A 20,565-nucleotide genomic window follows, 5' to 3' on the forward strand; every position below is an offset into this window, starting at 1 on the left:
GCTCTGCTCCGGCTCGGCAGTGCAAAGGTCCGAGCACGATCAGCAGGATCCGCTCTTCCTGCCCCTAACACGGAGCAGCCCAGGCTGCGGGGGGCGGTTCCACAGCTCCCGGGCAGGCTGCGACTGCTGCCCAAAGGTTACTGACGTGTGCGTGCAGTGCCGTGTCCCCAAAGGGGAGCTGTGCCATGCAGTGCCGTGTCCCCATACTGAAGCTGTGCCGTGCAGTGCCATGTCCCCAAAGGGGAGCTGTGCCGTGTCCCCCATACTGAAGCTGTGCAATGCAGTGCCGTGTCCCCAAAGGGGGGCTGTGCCGTGCAGGGCCGTGTCCCCAAAGGGGAGCTGTGCCGTGTCCCCCATACTGAAGCTGTGCCGTGCAGTGCCGTGTCCCCATACTGAAGCTGTGCCGTGTCCCCATACTGAAGCTGTGCCGTGCAGTGCCGTGTCCCCCATACTGCAGCTGTGCCGTACAGGGCCATGTCCCCATACTGCAGCTGTGCTGTGCAGTGCCGTGTCCCCAAAGGGGAGCTGTGCCGTGTCCCCCATACTGAAGCTGTGCCGTGCAGTGCCGTGTCCCCATACTGAAGCTGTGCCATGCAGTGCCGTGTCCCCCATACTGAAGCTGTGCAATGCAGTGCCGTGTCCCCAAAGGGGAGCTGTGCCATGTCCCCATACTGAAGCTGTGCCGTGCAGTGCCGTGTCCCCAAAGGGGAGCTGTGCCGTCCCCCCATACTGAAGCTGTGCAATGCAGTGCCGTGTCCCCAAAGGGGGGCTGTGCCGTGTCCCCAAAGGGGAGCTGTGCCGTGCAGTGCCGTGTCCCCATACTGAAGCTGTGCTGTGCAGTGCCGTGTCCCCAAAGGGGAGCTGTGCCGTACAGGGCCGTGTCCCCACGCCTCGCGGGGTGAGTGTTTTGCCCCGCAGCGCTCCCGGAGCTGTGCTCCGAGCACTCATTTCCGGACCCATCAGAGCTCCCAAAGGCACCTGCTGGCCCTTGGCCACAACGCTGCGGAGGCCTCCCGTGCCCCACGAGCAGCGCTGGCTGCGGAGCGAAGCCCTTCCTCCGTGCTGCGTGTGCTGTGGAACCCCAACCTGCCTGCTCCGCAGCTCCCATCGCACGCTCCGGGGTGCCCATGGCTTGCTCCTTCCCCAGCAGGGCTGCCCGCGCCGGGCACTGCTCCCAGCTCACGCTGGGTGACCCCAAAGACATTTTCCACTCCCCTCCTCCTGGGCTGCCACCACACGGGCCACGGCACGTCGGGGTTGCTGCGGCCGGGCCGGGCCGGTGCCGTCCCCGCGGCGCCCGGGCAGCGATGAGCCGGGCCCCGCCCGCGGCTCCCCCCCAGAGCGGAGCAGCCGCTGCCGGGCCCTGTCATGGCGCCCGCCCCGCTCCCGCCCCCCGCCGAGGGCGGTGCCGCGGCCGGCGGCGGGGCCTGCTCAGGTGCGGCGGGAGGCGGCGGCCGGGCCGCGCAGAACCGGCTGTGCCGCCGCCATGAGCAGCGCGGAGGCGCCGCTGGGCGCTGGGCCGCGGGCTCAGCCCGCCTGGAAGCGGGAGATCCTGGAGAGGAAGCGGGCCAAGCTGGCCGGGGCGGCCGGCGGCGAGCCCGAGCCCCCGGCCGGGGAGCGGCTGGTGGTGGCGGAGAGCCTGGGCCCGCTCCGGGAGAACCCCTTCATGCGGCTGGAGAACGAGCGGCGGCGGCTGCGGCAGGGGCTGGCCGGGCACGGCCCCGAGGCGGCGCGGCCGCTGCGGCAGCTGCTGGAGCTGTACAGCGCCGTGCCCGGCATCCGCACCATCCGCGCCGACAACATCCTCATCATCGAGTCCCAGCCCGACGCCGCCACCTGCTTCGCCGAGGGGGAGGCGCTGCCCGGCCGCCGCCGGGACCCGGCCGCCTGCTCCCCGCCGCGCCGCCCCGACCCGCTGCGGGAGCTGCTGGCCCGCCGCGGAGCCGCGCTCGCCGAGATCCGCGCCGACCAGGTCGTCATCTACGACGCGGCCGAGCCGCCGGAGCCGCCCGAGGCGGCCGAGCCGGGCACCGTCAGCCGCCTCCTGGAGAAGTTCGGGCAGCGCCCGCGGGGCCGCCGCCGCCGCGGAGGGGAGGCGCTGACCGGGACCGGCGCCGCGGCTGCTCCTCCGCCGGCGGGACCCGGCTCCCCCCGCCCCGGGCCGCCCTCTCCGCACGTGGTGCCCGGCTCCCCCCGGGCCCCAAAGGCGGCACCGGCATCTCCGGTGTCGGCTCCCCCCCGGGCTGCCGCCCCCCAGCCCGCGGTCCCCCAGGCAGCCCCGGCTCCCTCCCGCCCAGCCACCCCTCCGCCGCTGCCGGCTCCCCCCCGCCCAGCCACCCCTCCGCCTGCTGTCCCGCAGCCGGCTTCCCCCCGGGCTGTGCCCCCTCAGCCCGCGGTTGCCCCGGCTCCCCCCCGGGCCGCAGCCCCGCAGGCGGTCCCGGCCGCCCCCAAGGCCGCAGCCCCCCTGGCCAACTGCTTTCTGCACAAGATCAGCTCCAACTCCTTCACGGTCACCCCCCGGGGCCTGCCCCCCGGCAGCCGCGTCCCCGAGCCCAGCGCTGTCCCCGCGGGCCGGCCCGCGCTGCCCAAGGGGCCGCCAGTGCCATCCGCGCCACCCGCCAGCGCTGCCCATGCCAGAGCCAACGCTCGGAGGCCAAAGCCCGAGGAGGCCGAAGCGGCCGTGCCGCCCCCGCCCAGTGCCACCCCGGCCCCCAGTGCCACCGGCTCCACGCAGCCGCTCTCCTCCTCAGCCCCCCGGGCCGGGGGCTCCTTCGAGATCCACCCGGCCCCCAAGCCCGACCTGGCTGCCATCCCCGCACACGACCTGCAGGCGCAGGCCCTGGCCAAGCTGCGCCTCAACTCACGCAATTCCTTCCTCTTCGTGCCCCGCCGGAACGGCGGCCCGGCTGTGCCCCCGGCCCCCAGCGCCAGGCCAGGGCCGCCGCCACCGGCCTCCGAGGTGAAGGCACCGAAGGAGCCCCCGGGGGTTTCCGCCCCGGCGCAGGAAGAGCCCGTCGCTTCCCCAGCGGCGCCGCTGGATCCGCTGGTACCCGTGACTTACATCGATGACATTGTGGAGCCGGACAGCGGGGAGCTGTGTCCCAGGGCTCTGAGGACGGGGAGCGTGGAGCAGCCTGGAGGAGCTGGCCCTGACCTGGAGATGGAGTTTTCCTCCGTGCCCCTCTACAGGGCACACTCTGCCCCCCACCAGAGGGGAGGCAGCACCTTCACTGTTGTGCCCAAAAGGAAGCCCGTTGCCTCGGGGCTGCAGACTCTCACCGATGCCAGCAGAAGGCCGCAGCGGGAGGAAGAGGAGGAGGAGGACGAGAGCAAAGCGAAAGGCAGACCAGTGGAGAACGCTGATGGGCCCCAAGTTGGGATGTCCCATAAAAAGCGATACCCCACGGTGAATGAGATCGAAGTGATCGGGGGGTACCTGTCCCTGGAGAGGTCCTGCATGAGCAAGACGGGCTCCCGCCGCAAGAAGGTAACGGCCTGGGGCACCTCTGCCCCAAGGAGCCAGGCTGAAAGTAACTGGGGTGTGCTTTTGGCTTGGGTTTCCATGAGGCACCGGGTGGTGAGGTGGGCAGGGGTTTCATCGGCCCTCTGAGAGCTCTCGGGGATGGGGCACTGGGTGCTGTTCTAACAAGCGGATAAGGGTGGGATATGAGCTGGGGTAACTGCAGGGCCTCTCCCACAGCTGCTTGTGGGAGGTATGATAACGGGAAGTAAAATATTTCAGGTATTCAGACAATGATGGGGAGTTGCATGGTTTGAATGGCTGTGAGCCCGCCTCCCCTGCAGCTCTGCTCCCTCGGTGGTGGGGCTGGACACGTTGAGCTCCCCGTGGTCCCTGTCCCGCCTGCGACACAGGACAGCGGCCAGCGTGGCACTGGCGTATTCCCTGCATTAGTGATCTATTGATAGAGACAAAAATTAGGTCTCTACTAGGCAGGAAGAGATCAGCAACTTAACTCCCTTAATAGGCTTATACCACCTGGCTGCTTGTTAGGGATGTGCAGCTCCATCTCTGAAGATCTGAGAGATGTTGATTGCTCCAGGTCTTTGAAGCGAACGCCAGGTTCTAACTTAGATCCTTGTGAGCCTTAAATTGAGAATTAATCTTTGTGTGGCTTGGTGAAATGCATGTGGATGCGATAAGGACACAGTCATGCAGAAGGAGCTGTGCCGCAGGAGGAGGTGTGAATTGTTCAGCTCTGAGAGCAGCATGCCAGGGTGACAGATCCTGATTTCCAGGTCTGTGACATGACATGTTTTTCCATAGCGGGAAGAGTTGTTTGACGTTGTTCCGTTACCTGAATGCAACTAAATATTTGATGGACTGAATCCACATGGGTGCCTGAGGCACTGAGCGTTCTAAGCTGAGGAAATCCTTTGAACAGGGTGCTTGTCATTTAGGAGGGAGGCAGGGAGAGCTCTTTGTCATGGCTTGATGTTGTTAAGCTCCCTCATAAGAACACACAGTCTGTATTAATGTGATTGTGACTAATGCAGGTAGCAGGTCTGGAGCATGAGTGCTGTGCGATCCAGAAGAAGCAAATAAGCAGGAGTATTGGTTCTTGCTCGTGCTCCTGCATGAGTTGTTTTTCCGTGTCCTCCCATGGGGAAATGCTTGGTCAGCCTGGAGTTGTTCTGCTGCTTAAATACCTCCTGGCATGAGCTCATTCCAGCTGTTCCCTTGGCTGCTCAACCGAGCAGTTTGGGTATTAACTGGATGTACACCAAATCAGGTGTGCTATAAATGATGGAAATGTCAAGACAAAATGTCAGTTATGGGTATTCTAAGGATGGAGCAGAAAATACACTGTCTTTGCAGGACAGTGACTCTTAGATAGCCTTCTTGTGCTGGCCACGGAGCTGACAGCTCTGTGCAGGATGGTGCTGGCTGGTAGAAAAGTAGAGCCTCAATTAAGCAGTGCCAGTTAAGTGATGCGCAGTGGAAGCATCCTTACCAATACAAAAAGGAGGGAGACAAGGACAAGGTTGGTGCAGTGACTGGGTTGTTTGCAGTTGGTCAAACACTGCATCAGGAGCCCAGAGAAGCAGTGGCATCTCCATCCTTGGAGCTACTTCAGACTTGCCAGGGGACAGCCTTGAGCAATTGATCAGGTCCTGCTTGGAGCAGGAGTTGGGGCTAAAGACCTCCAGAGGTCCTTTCCCAACCTCAGCTATCATATGAGTCTTTGAAACTAGTTAACATCTGTTTTGTCTGTTCAGTGTTGGATTTTTTGTGACATGGGGCAGGTCCTGCTGCTTCTCCACCTATGTCTGTATCAGCTTATGGCATTAACTGTCCCTCTCTGCAGGCACTCTGAAGGTGAAGCGAGCTAAACGTTGCAAGGTGCATCTGTAACTGTAATGGGGTTTGCTAAGAGTTACGTGTGGGGGATGTCCTGCATGGGATCTTGCATGAAGATCTGGTTTCTGAGAAGAGAGATTAAAAGGCAAAGAAGGAGCTGCTTGTAACATTGCAGAGGATGGGAGGATGAAGCAAATTGGGACCCTTCGGAAAATAAGATCCAGCTTAAGGAGAAGTTTCTGGGTAGAATTTAATGTGGTAGTGGGATGAACACCAGCTTTTCCTTCAGTTCCCATCCTGCTAGGGGTGGCAAGCATTGAAGTTTGACTTTGTAGCCAGGGTTTAGAAGATGCTGACGCCGTAGCAAATGGAAAGATTGCTGTTTACTCTTAACCTAGAGGGTGTTTGTGGCTTTTACTCTGGGCAATAAGGCTGAGTGTTGATGCCTGAAAAAGAAGGAGCTAGCATTAGGATGCATTCCTTGGTTTCTTCCCAAGGGATGGCTCTGTGTCACTGGGGCAACCAGCCAAAAACAAAGGTTCTGTTTTGTAGGAGTTTTCAGAAGCTTGATTTTGGCCTGAATTGGGCAGAAGCAGACATTTCCTGTGAGCTGGAAGCTGCAGTTCTTTGCTAAAACCAGTGCCCCTTTTGGGGGTATTGAAATCCATTCTGATGCTGGTTTCAGTAAGCAGTTGCCTGGGTCTTTTGGGGTGCTGCTTCTCCCCAGGCAGATCTGCTGGGTGAGCCCACCTCCTGCTGAGCATCTTCCTTTCCAAACCTCGCCTTGGATTTGCTGAAAGGCCTTTAAGTATGATCCAGGTTCAGGAAAGTGGTTTTGTGAAACTTTGACTTGGAAAACTGCATCGCCTTGCTGATGTCCAGCAGGAATCTGGGTGAGATAAACAGCACAGCCTGAATCGGATCAGCTGGTGTCTGTGCTTAGAGTCAGGGCTACTGATTTATTAGGAGGGGCGGAGGCGGTGGCAGTTGGACTGAGTGTTCTGTCAGATGCAAATGGTGTTTTTCTTCAAATGAGGAAACAGCATCCCTTTTCTGTCCCCATGTCTGGCCACTGGCTGCCTGACTATAGCAGAGACACCAGCAGAATGGAGCTGACTCCATGGTCTACATCCCCTGTGGCTTTTTGGAGTGGGAGGGGGGCTGGGACAGGGTGGGAATGGGTTCAGTGCTGCTCTGGCCTGTGTGGAGGGAGCTCCAGCCCCCTGCTCTGGGCTGTGCAGGGGCTTGTGACTTTGCTGTGCCTGAGGAGCGCTGCTGGTGTTCAAGGCCTTTCAGGAAAAACAGCTTTATTGCTCTTTCCAGACACTTCAGGTATGTGAAGCAGTTGTTTGTGTTGTGTTGGAGCTGATGAGGGAGAGAGAAATGCTCTTCCTGGGTCAGAATGAAAAATGGGGTCCCAGCTCTCTTGTGCAACCAGAGCTGCTGTGGTGGGACAGTCATTCACCAGGGCTGCGAAGGTGAACTTGATCTTAAAGGTCTTTTCCAATCTAGTTGATTCTGTGATTCTATTTGTGTATGATGGGACATGATCAAGATCTGTAGGTAAAGGAGGGGGCAGCCCCAGCCATGTTCATCCTGGGATCCAGGCTACCAGTGTGGGCAGGGAGTTGGAGCATTAAGAGGCCCTTGAGGACTCTTCATCTACTCCATGGCTGGGTTGAGACCTCTCCAAGCAGTATAAGTGCTCTGAGACCTCTCCAAGCAAATCAGATAAAGCTGGGGGTGTCCAGTTTGAAAACAGTGAATGTTTGCAGCTTTGAGCTGACATGCTGGGTGTCCAGCAGAGCACTGCACTTCTGCTGGGGGAGGCTGGCTGAGCTGTCAGCTCCAAGAGTGAGGCCAGGATACGTGTGCAGGGGTGGAAGGAGACCTCCTGACCTTCATTCCAACAGGGAGTGGGGCAGAGGATGCAGAGCACTGTTGGTGACCTTTGTTCAGTGCTCATCTTTGTACTCTCTTACAGAAGAAGTAAAGACACTTCAGCCTGACAGCAGCCCTAGGAGGAAGGGAAGGCTTTGCTGCAGGATGCGGATCTTTGGGATCTCAGGGGATAAAATCTAGCTTGGCTGAGCTGACAAGGCTCAGTCTTGGTTTGGTTACCTGCCAGAATGATGTACAATAAAGTTGTCAGCAGGATAGATCTGGGTATGTAAAACATGTCACTGCCGTGTTGGAGCGAGTGCTTGGAAAGGATTGAGGACTGCCGAGGTCCTGAGCTGTACTTGTCTGTCTTTAGGCTTCATGGTCTCATCTTGTTGGAGGCTGGACTCTGCCATGAAGAGCCTGTGTGTATAGAATTAGCCCAAACTGTGCTCCTTCCTTCCGTGTTGTCACTCCTGCAGCTCATCCCAAGTCCTAGCGTGGTTTTGTCCTCTCCAGGACCTGGTGCCTCTTTGGAATGCTGCAGGAAAGGTGACTTCTGGCCAGGCTATCCAAATCCTGTAAACAGGACATGAGAGCCAACAAACATCAGGTTGTTGATGGTTTTAATGTGTTTTGCTTGTCACAGTTGGCAATTTGCTGGGTACTGGAAGGTGAGCTGGGCCTTGTGTGAGTGGGACTTAACCAGAACAAGGCTGGTGGGATCCAAACAGTTGGAGTCTGTCCTGCTTCTTCGCAAAGCTGACTTCAGAGATGTTCAGCTTCAGCTGAACTTCAAAACTTTCCAGCTCACCTGGACTTTATGGTCTGTTTTCTAATGTTTTGAGCTGCATAAAGCCTGAATCTGGCTTCCAAAAGCCCACTTAAATGAATGGTAAAGGAGCATTCTGAGCACCCCTCAGCCGTTCACCATGGGCAGCAGTTTTGTAGGCTGAACCTGCTGAACTTCTTGTTCCCTAGCTTTCCCTGTTCAGGTGTGCTGGAGATGGTCTCCTGTGAGAACCAGGTGTAGGCTCGAGACGCTGGCAGGGATGAACCCTTCCACCTATTGCCCAGACCTGTCTGGAGCAAGTCTGTGCAGCGTGGAATCCAAACAGCAGCGACTGCCTGAAGTGTGGTTTTGCAATGTATCTCACAAGTAAATTAACCATAACACAAGTGAATGAACCTGGTGGCAGAGGCAAAAATGCCTCTGAAGAATTACTTTGATTCTCCTATCTCTGTGTTCGGAGGGGTCAGGACAAGGCTTGGTGTTCTTCAGCTCTCAGGGAGCTGTGTGCTCCTGTTCCGTGTTCTGCCTTGTGACTGTGCTCTGCTGAGGCAAATCCATGTGCCACCTTTAAGGAGTGCCTGTCGGATGTGTCTGACGTGGATGTATTGGATTTTTGGGGAGATGAGCTCAGCAGTGACACATTTGCTCAGAAATAGGTGTCTTGGCTGATCAGGTCCCTCCCCTGCGGAGGTGATTTCCCTTAGCTGTCAATGTGAGGACCTCCTTCACCCAGACAGTGCTCTTTCCCTGCCCTTTTCTCAGTCTGATTTTTAGCTTGTGCTGCTTGTGGCCAGTGACTCCAGAAGCCAGGATCTTGTGGTGGTTACAGATGTTAAACCACCTCACAGGCTGCACCTGAGGCTTGCGGTGGGGAAGGAGGTTGGGTTTGTTTCCCTGCTGCCTGCCAGCCCCTTGAAGTGCTGGTGCTTTGTTGTCCAACCCCCCTGGCAGAGCTCATGGCTCGCATTTATCTCCACAGTGGGAAATGTTCTGTGACTGAGGTTCTCCACGGCCTCGCCGCTCCTATGCCACAGCAACAGCCTGAGCTGCTCCCAAATTCCCCTTGGTTCTCCTCCTCCCATCCCCTGCTCGGCTGCTGCTGTCAGCAGCACAAGGAGCGGGGCAGGAGGGCTAAAATAGAAACTTAGGCAGATGAGGTGAGCTGCCTTTCAAGGTGGTTAGGACGTGCCCTGGGCTCAGCCAGCCCCAGAGGTTGAAAGGAGATTTGGAATGCTTTGTGCTCCGAGTTCTGATCATACGGATTACAGGCAGTGTTATCGTAATTGGTTTCTTTAATCCTAGAATGGTTTGTGTTGGAAGGGACCTCAAAGCTCATCCAGCTCCAGCCCCTGCCACAGGCAGGGACACCTTCCACTAGAGCAGCTTGCTCCAAGCCCCTGTGTCCAACCTGGCCTTGAACACTGCCAGGGATGGGGCAGCCACAGCTTCTCTGGGCACCCTGTGCCAGCGCCTCAGCACCCTCACAGGGAAGAGCTTCTGCCTAAGAGCTCATCTCAGTCTCCCCTCTGGCAGGTTAAAGCCATTCCCCTTGGCCTGTCCCTACATCCCTTGTCCCAAGCCCCTCTCCAGCTTTCCTGCAGCCCCTTCAGGCACTGGAGCTGCTCTCAGGTCTCCCCTTCAGGAGCCTTCTCTTCTCCAGGCTGACCCAGCCCAGCTCTCTCAGCCTGGCTCCAGAGCAGAGCTGCTCCAGCCCTCGCAGCATCTCCATGGCCTCCTCTGGACTCTCTCCAACAGCTCCACGTCCCTCTTGTGCTGCTGCCCCAGAGCTGGATCAGGGCTGCGGGGGGGTGTCTCCCCAGAGCACAGCAGAGGGGCAGGATCCCCTGGTCTATGGACCCGATTGGAAGTAGTTTATAAGTTCTGTCCATCTCCAGTATTCAGCCTGCCTGGGGTTTGGGTTTGCCTCCCTGCTCTGCTTTTTCCAGGATGTGGTCCCAGTGGTCCTCAGCAGAGCTGGGCAGTCAGCACGTGCTCAGGCAAGGGCAGAACCCCTGTTTGCCTGTGGGATGTGTGGGAAACAGTAATGTTTAGTTTCCAGGTTCAGTGACAGTAAAAGAAATCTCAGTGGGAGCTGCAGCACCATCTCCTTTACCTCTGGGGCTGCGCTTTCAGTCCCCTCCTGAATGAAACTTGGGCAGTTTAAAATGTATGTACAACCCAAGCCTCTTCTTAGTGCCTGGAACATGGATCTGCCATGGAGCTGTCACTGTTTGGCCAGTCTGTGTAGGAAGAGTCATGTGGAGCCCCTGTATCACACACAGAAACTTCCCAAACCTCCTGGGAACGTGTGGACGGAAGGAGCTTTGTGCTGATGTTTTCAGAGATGTGGCCTTTAGATGATCTTGGGAACTTGGCAGCGTGGAGCTGCTGGCTTGTAGGCATTGGAAGGAGCACAGGCGAGCTGAAGGCAGCATCCCAGACATCATGAGAGCAGAACACTTGTGTGCCTAGGGAAATCGTATGGCTTGCAGGACAAGTCCCTCAGCCTCGCGGTGAACTTGCTGCACTTGGGCACTTCTCCTTGAGGAATTCTGCATGCTGGTAGTACAGAGAAAGGGCAAGAGACGTGAACTCTGTTGTGTGGCTGCTATCAGTCACATCACGGAAGCCTTTGGGTTCTGAAGTTCAGCATGAGCTCCTTGCCAGGGTGGGAGGTAATTCCGTTCCCAGCCTCCCCATATCTCCTGGGAAATAACGCTCCGTCTGTCCCATTCCAGCTGGAGACTGCTCCCTTGCCCCGGACCACAGTGCTGCTTTGGACTGCTGTGGTCAGCCTTGGTTGCATGGAGATGTTTGTGTGCGGCACCTCCCAGCTCTGCATCGGGTCCTAGCCACAAATTACTTGCTCAGAGTTGCCTGTACAGCAGAATCCTCTGCTCTTGGGAGGTTTGTGCATTGTTCATGGGGATCCCAAGGCTTGACACTTGATTGTACCTTGCACACGCGTGCTCTCGTTGTGTGTTCAGATGAGATTTGTTTCATATAGGGGGGGATCTGTCCAGTTCTTATGAACCAAGTTATATTTGAATTGCTTGTTACTTACTGGAAGGCTCTGGCTCCTCCGTCTGCAGATGTGCAGAGGAATGCAGGGGTTGGGGTGAATAGCTGCTTTGTGCCCTGCCAGCCTGGGACTCCTAGCACCCTCTGGTTGTTTGGGAATCTCTTCTTGTCCCACACAGTCAGGAGTTAACAAAGCTGCTGCCCTGCCGTGCGCTGGGGCTGCCCCTACCCTGTCACTGCTCATCAGGAATTTGAAACTTCCCCATGTCTTGTACAAGGAGTTTAATATTTCGAATCTCCATGCTCCTATCTACCATGTGCTTCAGCAGATTGATTACACAGAGCTGCCTTTGTGGGTTGCCTTGTAAATGGAGACTTTCTTCTTCTGCCTTGGGGCTTGGGAGCTGGGATGTGACCCTGGAGGCAACCTCTCCTTTGCCAGCAGCACAGCTTCCCTGACGTGCTGCTGCTGTGAATCTTCAGTGCTGCTGGCTGTTCAGTGACTGTGATGCTGGTCATAGTTGAGCAAAACTCAGGGTTACGTGGAAACACCCCTTGGAAAAGCACGGTCGAGTGAGCCTGTGGTGGAGCAGCCAATTCCTGTGCTCTGAACTCTGCTTTGTGTACAGAAAAGAACCGTTCTGAAGTGCCATCTGCAGTTTTCTGGGCATACTTGTGCTGCTTCATCCATAGCAATCCAGGGTTAATCTGATGCAGGAGCCAAGGCTCAAGCCCCTTCCATTCCTAGAGGCATCTCTCAGGGAAGAACCCTTTCTTCCTGTGTCTGAAAAGCTTTAGAGGTACAAAAGCTACTTATCTTCTCCTGACTGATAGCAAATGCTTTGGTAACATACTGATGCTGCTGCAGCCCCCAGGGTTCTGTTCCAGGCTGCTGCCCATAGAGATTGTGCTTGGAGTTATTCAACAGTTTGGGCTGAGACATGACCGTGTTTTCAGGACAAGTGCAGGCATGTAGATAAGCTGGTTGCTGCCTTCTCTGAAATAGCTCATTTTTCCTATATGTCCTTCATGTGAAGGTTCCAGAGGGAAAACTGTATCCCACTGTCTGCAGGTTGTTATGAGAAAAATGAAGGTCGTGCAGAGGTTTGCAGTTTATGAACTGCCCCTGCACCACTCTCACTATTGATCTGTGAGAACAGTCAGACAGGGTCAGATGGGAAGACCAAGAGAAACCCTTTAGGAATCATTGTCCACCCAAAAATACCTGCTTCTGCCTTCTGGTTCCAGTCTCACAGGCAGTTATTTGGCTGTGCAGGGACCTTCCCTTTCACCCCATGGCAGCGTGGAGGTGGGAGGTTGTTCTGACCTAATGGTACTTGAGAAGCTTTCCTGCTCAGCCTGAGGGGCTGTTCCTGCCAGCCTCTATGGGATGCTCTGTATGAAGAGGTTCCTGCTGCACCCCCAGCAGTTTGCTGCTGCAGTTTTCAGGTATCTGGGTGTGATGCCTTGTGCTTTCCTCTCATTGACTCCATCTTTATACAATCGGTGTAGCAGAATTAGCAAAGCTGATGTGTCAGACTGCACAGAGTCAAAACCCTGATCCTGTTAGTGCCTGGTCTCTGAGATACCAATCACTTGTATTCATGCTGAACTGCTTGTCTGCCCTTCCTGCAGTTACCAGCTGCTCAGAAGGGAGGAGGTGTTTGATAGACCAGGTGTGAAAAGCTGGTTTAAATCACACCCAGTGCATCAGCAGCCCATACATGCCCTGGGGAGTCAGTGAAGTCCCTAAATCGGTCACTTCTGGGTTGGATGGGTTGGGGAGAGAGGACGATGAGGGGAAGTTAGTACCTGGAAAGAGCAAGTCTTGATTCCTGGTGCTGCTCAGGTTTGGATCTTGTGAAGTACCTGGGTAACAATCACCTTACTGCAGAACTGCTGGGTCCTTGTCACCTCGCAGCAGCCACTGCCCTCTAAGGCAGGCTGCAGTGTGGGGGGGGTTTGGATGTGCTGGAGGTACTGTGTGATGTTAGCAGGGGCAGGAATAAACTCCAGCTTGTGCTTCACAACTTGCCATCCCGTCCGGCTCCTGCAAGAGCCTCTGGTTTGGGAGATGGCTGCTGGGAATTGCTCTGTGGGGAAGGGGCAATGGGCTCTGTGGTTTGCAGTCCACAAAGGCCACTCTGATGAGATCAGTGTGGGGCTCTGACCCTCCTTGCTGGAACTTTTTTTTTCCCTTCCTCTTTTAATGACTAGAAGGATGTAATGTTTTTTTCTGAATTTTACAAGCTGAGGATTTGGATTAGCAAAGCAATTGCTGTTTGAAAGGTGCAAACCACCCAACCTTATCACTGTGGCTTTGCCACATCTGCCAAGAAGCAGAAGCAATACTGGGTGGCGAAAAGCCACACTAAAGGGATGCTGTGGAGCTGAGGATGCAGATTAGCCCCATGATTTGCTCCTAAGATTCAACAGAGATGGGTTGTGAGAAGCCATAGGGGGTTAGGTCTCTCCTTAGCTGCAGGGACTCTCCCACCCCCGTGTTTGAAGCGAGGTGGCTGCTGTGGATGTCGCACGTTGGTTTCTGTAAAGTGCTTGGGTTTGTTCCTATGATGTCTCTGTACACGGGGGCTCTTCCGTGGTTGCTCTGGTGCAGGCTGCATCCCCTGAGCCAAGCTTGAGCCTTGTGTAACAACCCGGATTGACGCATGCTGAGCAATGTTTACCCTGGCTTCTCCTTCCTGGGCACTCTTATTACAATTCAAATCCTAGCAGATAAATGAATGATTTTTGCTATGGCAACAGGGGTCTGTTGGCTGAGCGGCACATGTTAGATATTCCCTGAAAAGCCTGCCTTATCCTTCCCAGCGTGGCTCAGCTGGCTGGGCAGAGCTACGTGGGTCTGGGTTGGACCCTGGCTTGGTGACACAGCTGTGGGTGAAGCATTCAGCTGAGCAAACAGTGACAAATCCCTGCAAACATCCCCAGCTGAAGGGTGCAGAATTCTTCCTTTCCAGCACGGGCAGCTGCTGCTGAGGTGGAAGTGGGGGAGCCAGAGGCAGGATGAGCAGTCCTCTGCCTGGGCTCGGGTGTGCTTGGCTCCTGTGGGATGTGCTTTTCCTCAAGAAAACAACCCCTGTTGCCTTTTGTGCTTCCATAAAAGCCTCTATGGTCTGGCAGGGGGCTGCTGGCTGTACAGAGCTGTCGTCTCTGCTGTTACTGGGCTCTTGGTTTTTCTCTTTAGATGGCTCCTGAGCCTGAATCTGCCTCTCTTCCCCACACAGAGGGTTGCTTGAGGCAGCTCTGTTGCCCCCCATGTCCCTTAGTTTTGCCTTCCCTGTGAGGGTGCTGAGGCGCTGACACAGGGTGCCCACAGAAGCTGTGGCTGCCCCATCCCTGGCAGTGTTCAAGGCCAGGTTGGACACAGGGGCTTGGAGCAAGCTGCTCTAGTGGAAGGGGTCCCTGCCCATGGCAGGGGTTGGAGCTGGAGGAGCTTTAAGGTCCCTTCCAACCCAAACCAGGCTGGGATCCTGTTGGATTGAGCAGAGCTGTTCTGCGCTTCCCCTGTCACTCCGCATGCGTGGGGAAGGGAGCTCATGGGGTGAACCCAGCTGATGCCAGGGCAGGTTTGTCCCTGTGAGTTTTGGGGCTCTGGCTCTGCACGGGCAGGGGTGACTGCGCCCCGGGGGGTGCAGCTGCTCACGCAGAGCCTGTTGCCAGGGTCCAGCCCTGTGCCAGGCTGTCCCTCCTGTGTTTGCTTTCCTGGGTGCGTCCAAGTGCTTTATTGCCATGGGGCTCTTCCTGCTTCCCGGGAGCAGGGTGATGGGATGCCACCAAAGCCAAGCTGGGGCTCTGAGGGGGGGGAATTGCTAAGGTGCACTCTCACCAAGCAGGGCTGCCTGGGGTGAGCCTGTGTGCAGGCTGCGGTGGCCCGGTGGTGTTGCTGAAGCAGCACATTGTCTTGTGATGAGCTCTCCCCCGGGCTGGGGCCCTGGGTGCGTGGGGCTGGCACAGTGTGGTTAATGATTGCTGCCTTTGAAGGGCTCTAATGTGTCCTGATGGAATTAAATGGAAAGAGAGGAGATTAAATGAAATGATGCTTTTATCTTGGGCCAGGGGAGGGGATCCTGCCCTTCTGCTGCGCTCTGGGGAGACCCCCCCTGCAGCCCTGATCCAGCTCTGGGGCAGCAGCACAAGAGGGACGTGGAGCTGTTGGAGAGAGGCCAGAGGAGGCCATGGAGATGCTGCGAGGGCTGGAGCAGCTCTGCTCTGGAGCCAGGCTGAGAGAGCTGGGCTGGGGCAGCCTGGAGAAGAGAAGGCTCCTGAAGGGGAGACCTGAGAGCAGCTCCAGTGCCTGAAGGGGCTGCAGGAAAGCTGGAGAGGGGCTTGGGACAAGGGCCTGTAGGGACAGGCCAGGGGGAATGGCTTTAACCTGCCCGAGGGGAGACTGAGATGAGCTCTTAGGCAGAAGCTCTTCCCTGGGAGAGTGGTTCTGGGAATACTTCTGAGCTTTTGGGAGCCCTGGGCACCTCCAGCCTTGTGGCCTTCGTGCCTGGCAGCAGTGCTCGTCCCTGCAGTACAGAGGCCACATTGTGAGCAGTCACTGCCCGCTCTGCTGCTTGGCTTGGATCAGGGAGCATCTAGGTCAGCAGCAGGGGCAAGAAACTCAGGCAACAGCAACTGGGATGCTCTGATCTTCGGGGCCCTTTTATTCCAACCCCTTTTCCCTGACACGCAACCATTCCTCTCCCCATGGGTCATCTGGAAAAGGTCAGAGTGGCCTTGGGGTTGGGGCAGGCAATGGGGGAAGGCAGCTTGCTGCTCTCTGCTCTTTCCATTCTGCCTTCCCTTGGGAGTGTGGGGAAGGGAGCCAGCCAGTGTCCAAGGTACATCTTGGACTTGGCCGAAGTAGCACAGAGCTCCATGACGTTATTTGCAGCATGGAGGACATGCTAGGTTCTCACTGTGTAACCCAGGTTTGATTTAAGCTCCCCTTGTTGCTTTACTGAAAAGCAGCAGTGAGATGCTCACTGTCTGCCTTGCAAACCCTCATGACCCACAGAGCTGAGCTGCAGGGTGTCTCTCTGAGCAGCACAGGGAGGTGCTGTGCTCCTGCTCCGTGCTCATTTGCAGGCTCTGGCCCCTCTGCAGTTGTGGGTCTGGCTGCAGTGGAGCCCAGCAGCGGCAGGCAGGGAGGTGGCTGCTGCTGGAGGAGCACATGGAGCAGGGCAGCAGGGGTGGTGGTACCTGCCTGGGGCACTGTTTGTCAGCCTGAGGGTGAGCTTGTGGGAGGGAAACTGCAAATAGGGCACACGGGGTAAATGTGCTGCACTTTGTTGTGTGTGCAAGGGGAATGGCTTTAACCTGCCCGAGGGGAGACTGAGCTGAGCTCTTAGGCAGAAGCTCTTCCCTGGGAGGGTGCTGAGGTGCTGGCACAGGGTGCCCAGAGAAGCTGTGGCTGCCCCGTCCCTGGCAGTGTTCAAGGGCAGGTTGGACACAGGGGCTTGGAGCAAGCTGCTCTAGTGGAAGGGGTCCCTGCCCGTGGCAGGGGTTGGAGCTGGAGGAGCTTTAAAGTCCCTTCCAACACAAACCAGGGTGGGACTCTTCTTGCCAGTTATTACACAGCATCGGGGAGATCTGAGCCATCCAGCTCCTACCACCCCTCACAAGCAACCACCAGTTCTGTTCATAACCCTACTAGCTCAATTCTAATTCCAGTTAGAAGTAAATGGATCAGAACACTCTTTAAAGCAGCAGCTCCTGAACCTTGAGCCACATTGGCTAAATACTAAATACTGCTTTTGGCCTAAATTTATTCCTGGCAAGCTTCTCCTCCTTGTTTGTCTGTTGCCTGCTGGCATCAGCAGTTCTCTGCTCCTTGGGGTTATTTCTTGGTGTGCTTACAAACTGCTGTCATGCTTTTTCTCATCCTTAATTTCTGCTGGTGTGAACAGAACCTCCTCTGCACCTGCTGAGATGATGTGTAACCACAGCTAAGCAGAACAGTAGATAATGATTAGGAGATGGAAGGCTGCAAGGGAACAACGCCTTCCCTCAGCTTCCCCTTTCAGCTTGGAAGAGGACATTGGGATTTGGGCATCCTGCTGCAGGATGGATGCAGAGGAACTGGAGCAAGGCCAGGGGAGGCTGCCAAAGACTCCTGGGGCTGGAGGATGGTGTGTGAGGAGAAGCTGAGGGACCTGGTTTGTTCAGCTGGAGGAGAGAAGGGGGGAGTCCAATTGCTGCCATCCAGTGCCTGCTGGGTGTGGACTGACGGGTGCAGTGAGGACAGACCCTGCTTCCAGTGGAAATGCCTTGCATTATTCCTGGTTTATTTAAGCAGCCTCCTAATGATGGTCACGGTCCTGTAACCCGTCGAACTTTTCCTTCTCAGTTATTCACAGAGGATGAACTTCTCTTTGAGCAAGGGTTGGTGTTAAACATCACCCATTTCTAGTGTTCTTGCTCTGTAGTTTTCTTCATTAAACTCTGTTTTTTTTCACCTCTGAGCTCCCATGTTTGAGTCATCTTCACTGTTCAGTCTCTCAGTTACTGTGGCAAGGTTATTAGTGAGACACTAAAGAAAACTGGTTCCAGAACAGAACCCTTAAGGGCCTCCCACTTGTCCAGTATTTTTCCTCCTACTACCCCCTGTTACCCTCTCTCCTGCAGCTGCATCTGTCTTGCCACTTCTGGTGTTAAGCCCTGCTTTTAATCCAGTTTAAATAGCCTTTGCCAGGATGTCCTCCCCAAAATGATCCCTGGTGCTCCTGTTGTGTAGAGCATGGGTAGGCAAACGAGTTGGCAGGCACCAGTGAAGTCAACGTGTGGGTGATTTCCTTTCCTCCCCTCCTCGGGAACACTGATGCCTCCCGCGGGACACGCGGCAGCTCCTCCTGGCTGCTGGGCATCAGTGTCAGATGAGGACAAAGCATGTGCCAGGCAAAGAGCCAGAGGTACTGTGGACCTCTCAGCCTCCTGCCTCCATCCTGGCTATGTGGCTGCCTGCCTCGGTGGTTTCTCAGCATGATAAGAGATTCAGCAAGGCACAAGGGGAAAGGTGGGGGATATGCAGTGGTTTAAAGACCAGGGTGAAGCCCTGGCATGGGAGGTGGCCTTTGCCAGAGCAAGTGTTGGGATCTTGTGCTGCTTTCTGATGATTCTCCTCTGCTCTGGTCTAGATGAAGATCTCTTTCAACGAGACAAGTTTGCAGACTATGTTTGAGTACCCATCAGAGAGCTCACTGGCAGAAGAGGAGGAGGAGGAGGAAGGGGAAGGGCATGCTTCTGAAACAGAGGAGGACAAATCTTGCACCTTTTACATTCCAAGCCCAAACAGCACTTTGCATCCCAGTACGCCCAACTCAGGTGAGCGAGGCACTGTGCTGGCACTGTGGGGTTAATGATGGTGTCTGATGCTGTCCACGTTTCCTACAGACCCTTATGGGGTTCCATACAGGTGGAAATGCTGCCAGCTGACAGCAGAACTGGGGCTTGGTGGGGATGAGACTCAAACCAGAGCAGGGACCTGCACATGGGCAGCTTCCGTGATGTCCCTGCCAGGTTCCTGATCCCCCGCTTTCTTTTGGGATAGTGAGAAATGCTTACATCAGCTTTGTCCTTCCAGCAGATTTATCCAGCTACACCCCAAAGCACTCCGTGAAGTTCAGCGAGTGGCAGGAGCAGAAATACGAGGAGATACCTGCTGCAGGGGGACCCCTCCCAAAGGAAGCTGATTCCCAGGGGAACCAAGTGATGGTGAGACATTAAATAAGGAAGTCGTGGCTTTGTCCTGCTGTGCTGTCATCTGGTGCCTGGCTTGGCCTGGACAGTGGGTGGGATGGGATGTGCCTTCCACTGTGCACTGCTCACAAGGGGGTTCTCCATCAGGTCCCACTGCCAGACCTGCATGGGTGAAGGTGAGGCATCTGGCACACCCTGTACTGCAGGGCACCTTTGGAGGGGGGAATTAAATGCAGTTGTTAGCCCCGGGCAAGGTGCCAGTGCAGTCTGAAGGTGTGGGTACACCCGTGCTTTGCATCTGATGACACCCCATGTCAACTGCTTTCTGCACAGCTCACTCCGGCAGACAAGGGCGGCCTCTCGGATTTCAGCAGCGAGCCTGCTCTCTACTTCTGATGGCTTCATCTCCTGGCCTGCAGCAGCGGCTGCTGGACGAACCGCGTCAGTGCAGCTTCCCAAGGTCCTCGCCAGCACCGCAGAAACAGCTTCTGGGTCCCTCCCTCACCACGGTTTTTGTTGGATCCTGATGCCAAGGGTGGACGAGATGCTCCCGAGCATCTCCGGGGAATATTTGCACTGGATTCTGGGACCTAACTACTACTTTTAAGACGTATGATTTATTCTACCTGTGGCCTTGCAAGTTCCTTGTTCAAGATCAGCTGCCAGTTGGGCAAGTGTCTTGAGAACAGACCAGGATGGATGTAGAGTCTCTTGGTGCTTATCTGAGTCCACTCATCCAGGCTCTGTGTGGGGACTGGGGGGCTTTTGTACCACTTCTCCTATCAGAGGCCCCAGTGAAGGATGGTTCTGGAGCTGGAGCACTGGGAGTACCTGGGCAGTTACTGGGCTCACACAAGTGGCTGTGAGTTGACAGGGGGATTGGGGAGCAGTTTGGGAAGCCAGTGAAGGTTCAGGGTTTGTTCTCAGCATGTTTCTGGCTCTAGTTGGACTGAACCAGCATGGAGGTAGTGTGCCAGCTGTGTTCTTTTGAGGGAAGCTGAACGCACTTGGAGGGATGGGGAGGGATTAAATGCTTTTGGCTTTAGGGGTTATTTTTGCACTGATCTGTAGGGAAGTGTCCAGACTAGCTTGAGGCTCTTGCAGCTTCCCAGCCATTGGCCATAGCTTTGATCTGTCCATACCCAACCCTGGTGTCCTGTCTCCAGTAACTGCTGGCTGTGCTTCAGTTTGCCAGGCCCTCTTGTTGCTTTGCTCCAGCATCTGATGCCCAAGATTTCTCTCTTGGCTGGTGCGGAGGCCTCCTTCCAGCCACGCTTGCTCTGCTCCTCTGATGCAAAGCACAGGAGGGCAGTTTCACTCCTTCCTTCTGCAGAACTTGAACAAGGAATATGGTTTATTATTTTTTCTAGTATTTTTATAGTTCTGTTGTAATGGTTTAACGCAGCCAATATGCAAAGGAATCTGCTAGACTCTTCCATTGACGTTTTCTACTACTGTAAACTCAGGGTCAAAATTGCATTCTGGAAAAGATGGAACACTGCTGCTAATGTGATTTGTACTTCTGGGATTAAAAGAGATGGTTGGAATAGCTACTGCCTCCTTGGGCTTTATGGAATGAGTGGTACCCCCATGTGTGGCCCCATCCAGAGGGAGGGGGTGGTATGTTTTGTTAAATTTTGTGTGTTTATTGGTTTGTGTGTTATATAGGAATGATAAATCTTGACTCAGGGGCACTGGGTTATGAACTGAAAATGCTCTGCATACCTTACACTTGGTTTGGTGTACATTGTAGCAGGTGGAAGGCTGTGCTGCTGAATGATATGTCAGGATGTTGCACTTCTAAGGCGATGGGGCACAAGTACCGTGTAAACAGCAGTGGATCCTG

The 20,565-nt window shown here is 55.8% G+C and overlaps 1 protein-coding gene across 1 annotated transcript; it reads left to right on the plus strand.

The window, feature by feature from the left end:
* The first annotated feature begins 1,428 nt into the window (after window positions 1-1,428).
* TPRN (taperin) lies at window positions 1,429-20,268 on the plus strand. Its single transcript, XM_062616032.1, has 4 exons — window positions 1,429-3,487; window positions 18,158-18,344; window positions 18,604-18,734; window positions 19,053-20,268. Exons 1-4 carry the CDS (start codon window positions 1,487-1,489, stop codon window positions 19,113-19,115), a joined length of 2,382 nt encoding a protein of 793 aa, XP_062472016.1. The 5' UTR covers window positions 1,429-1,486; the 3' UTR covers window positions 19,116-20,268.
* Window positions 20,269-20,565: the final 297 nt, after the last annotated feature.

Source organism: Pezoporus occidentalis, unplaced genomic scaffold (genome assembly GCF_034315485.1).
Source record: "Pezoporus occidentalis ecotype Australia unplaced genomic scaffold, CSIRO_AGI_Poc_V1 ctg187, whole genome shotgun sequence".
Classification (NCBI taxonomy): Eukaryota; Metazoa; Chordata; class Aves; order Psittaciformes; family Psittacidae; genus Pezoporus; species Pezoporus occidentalis.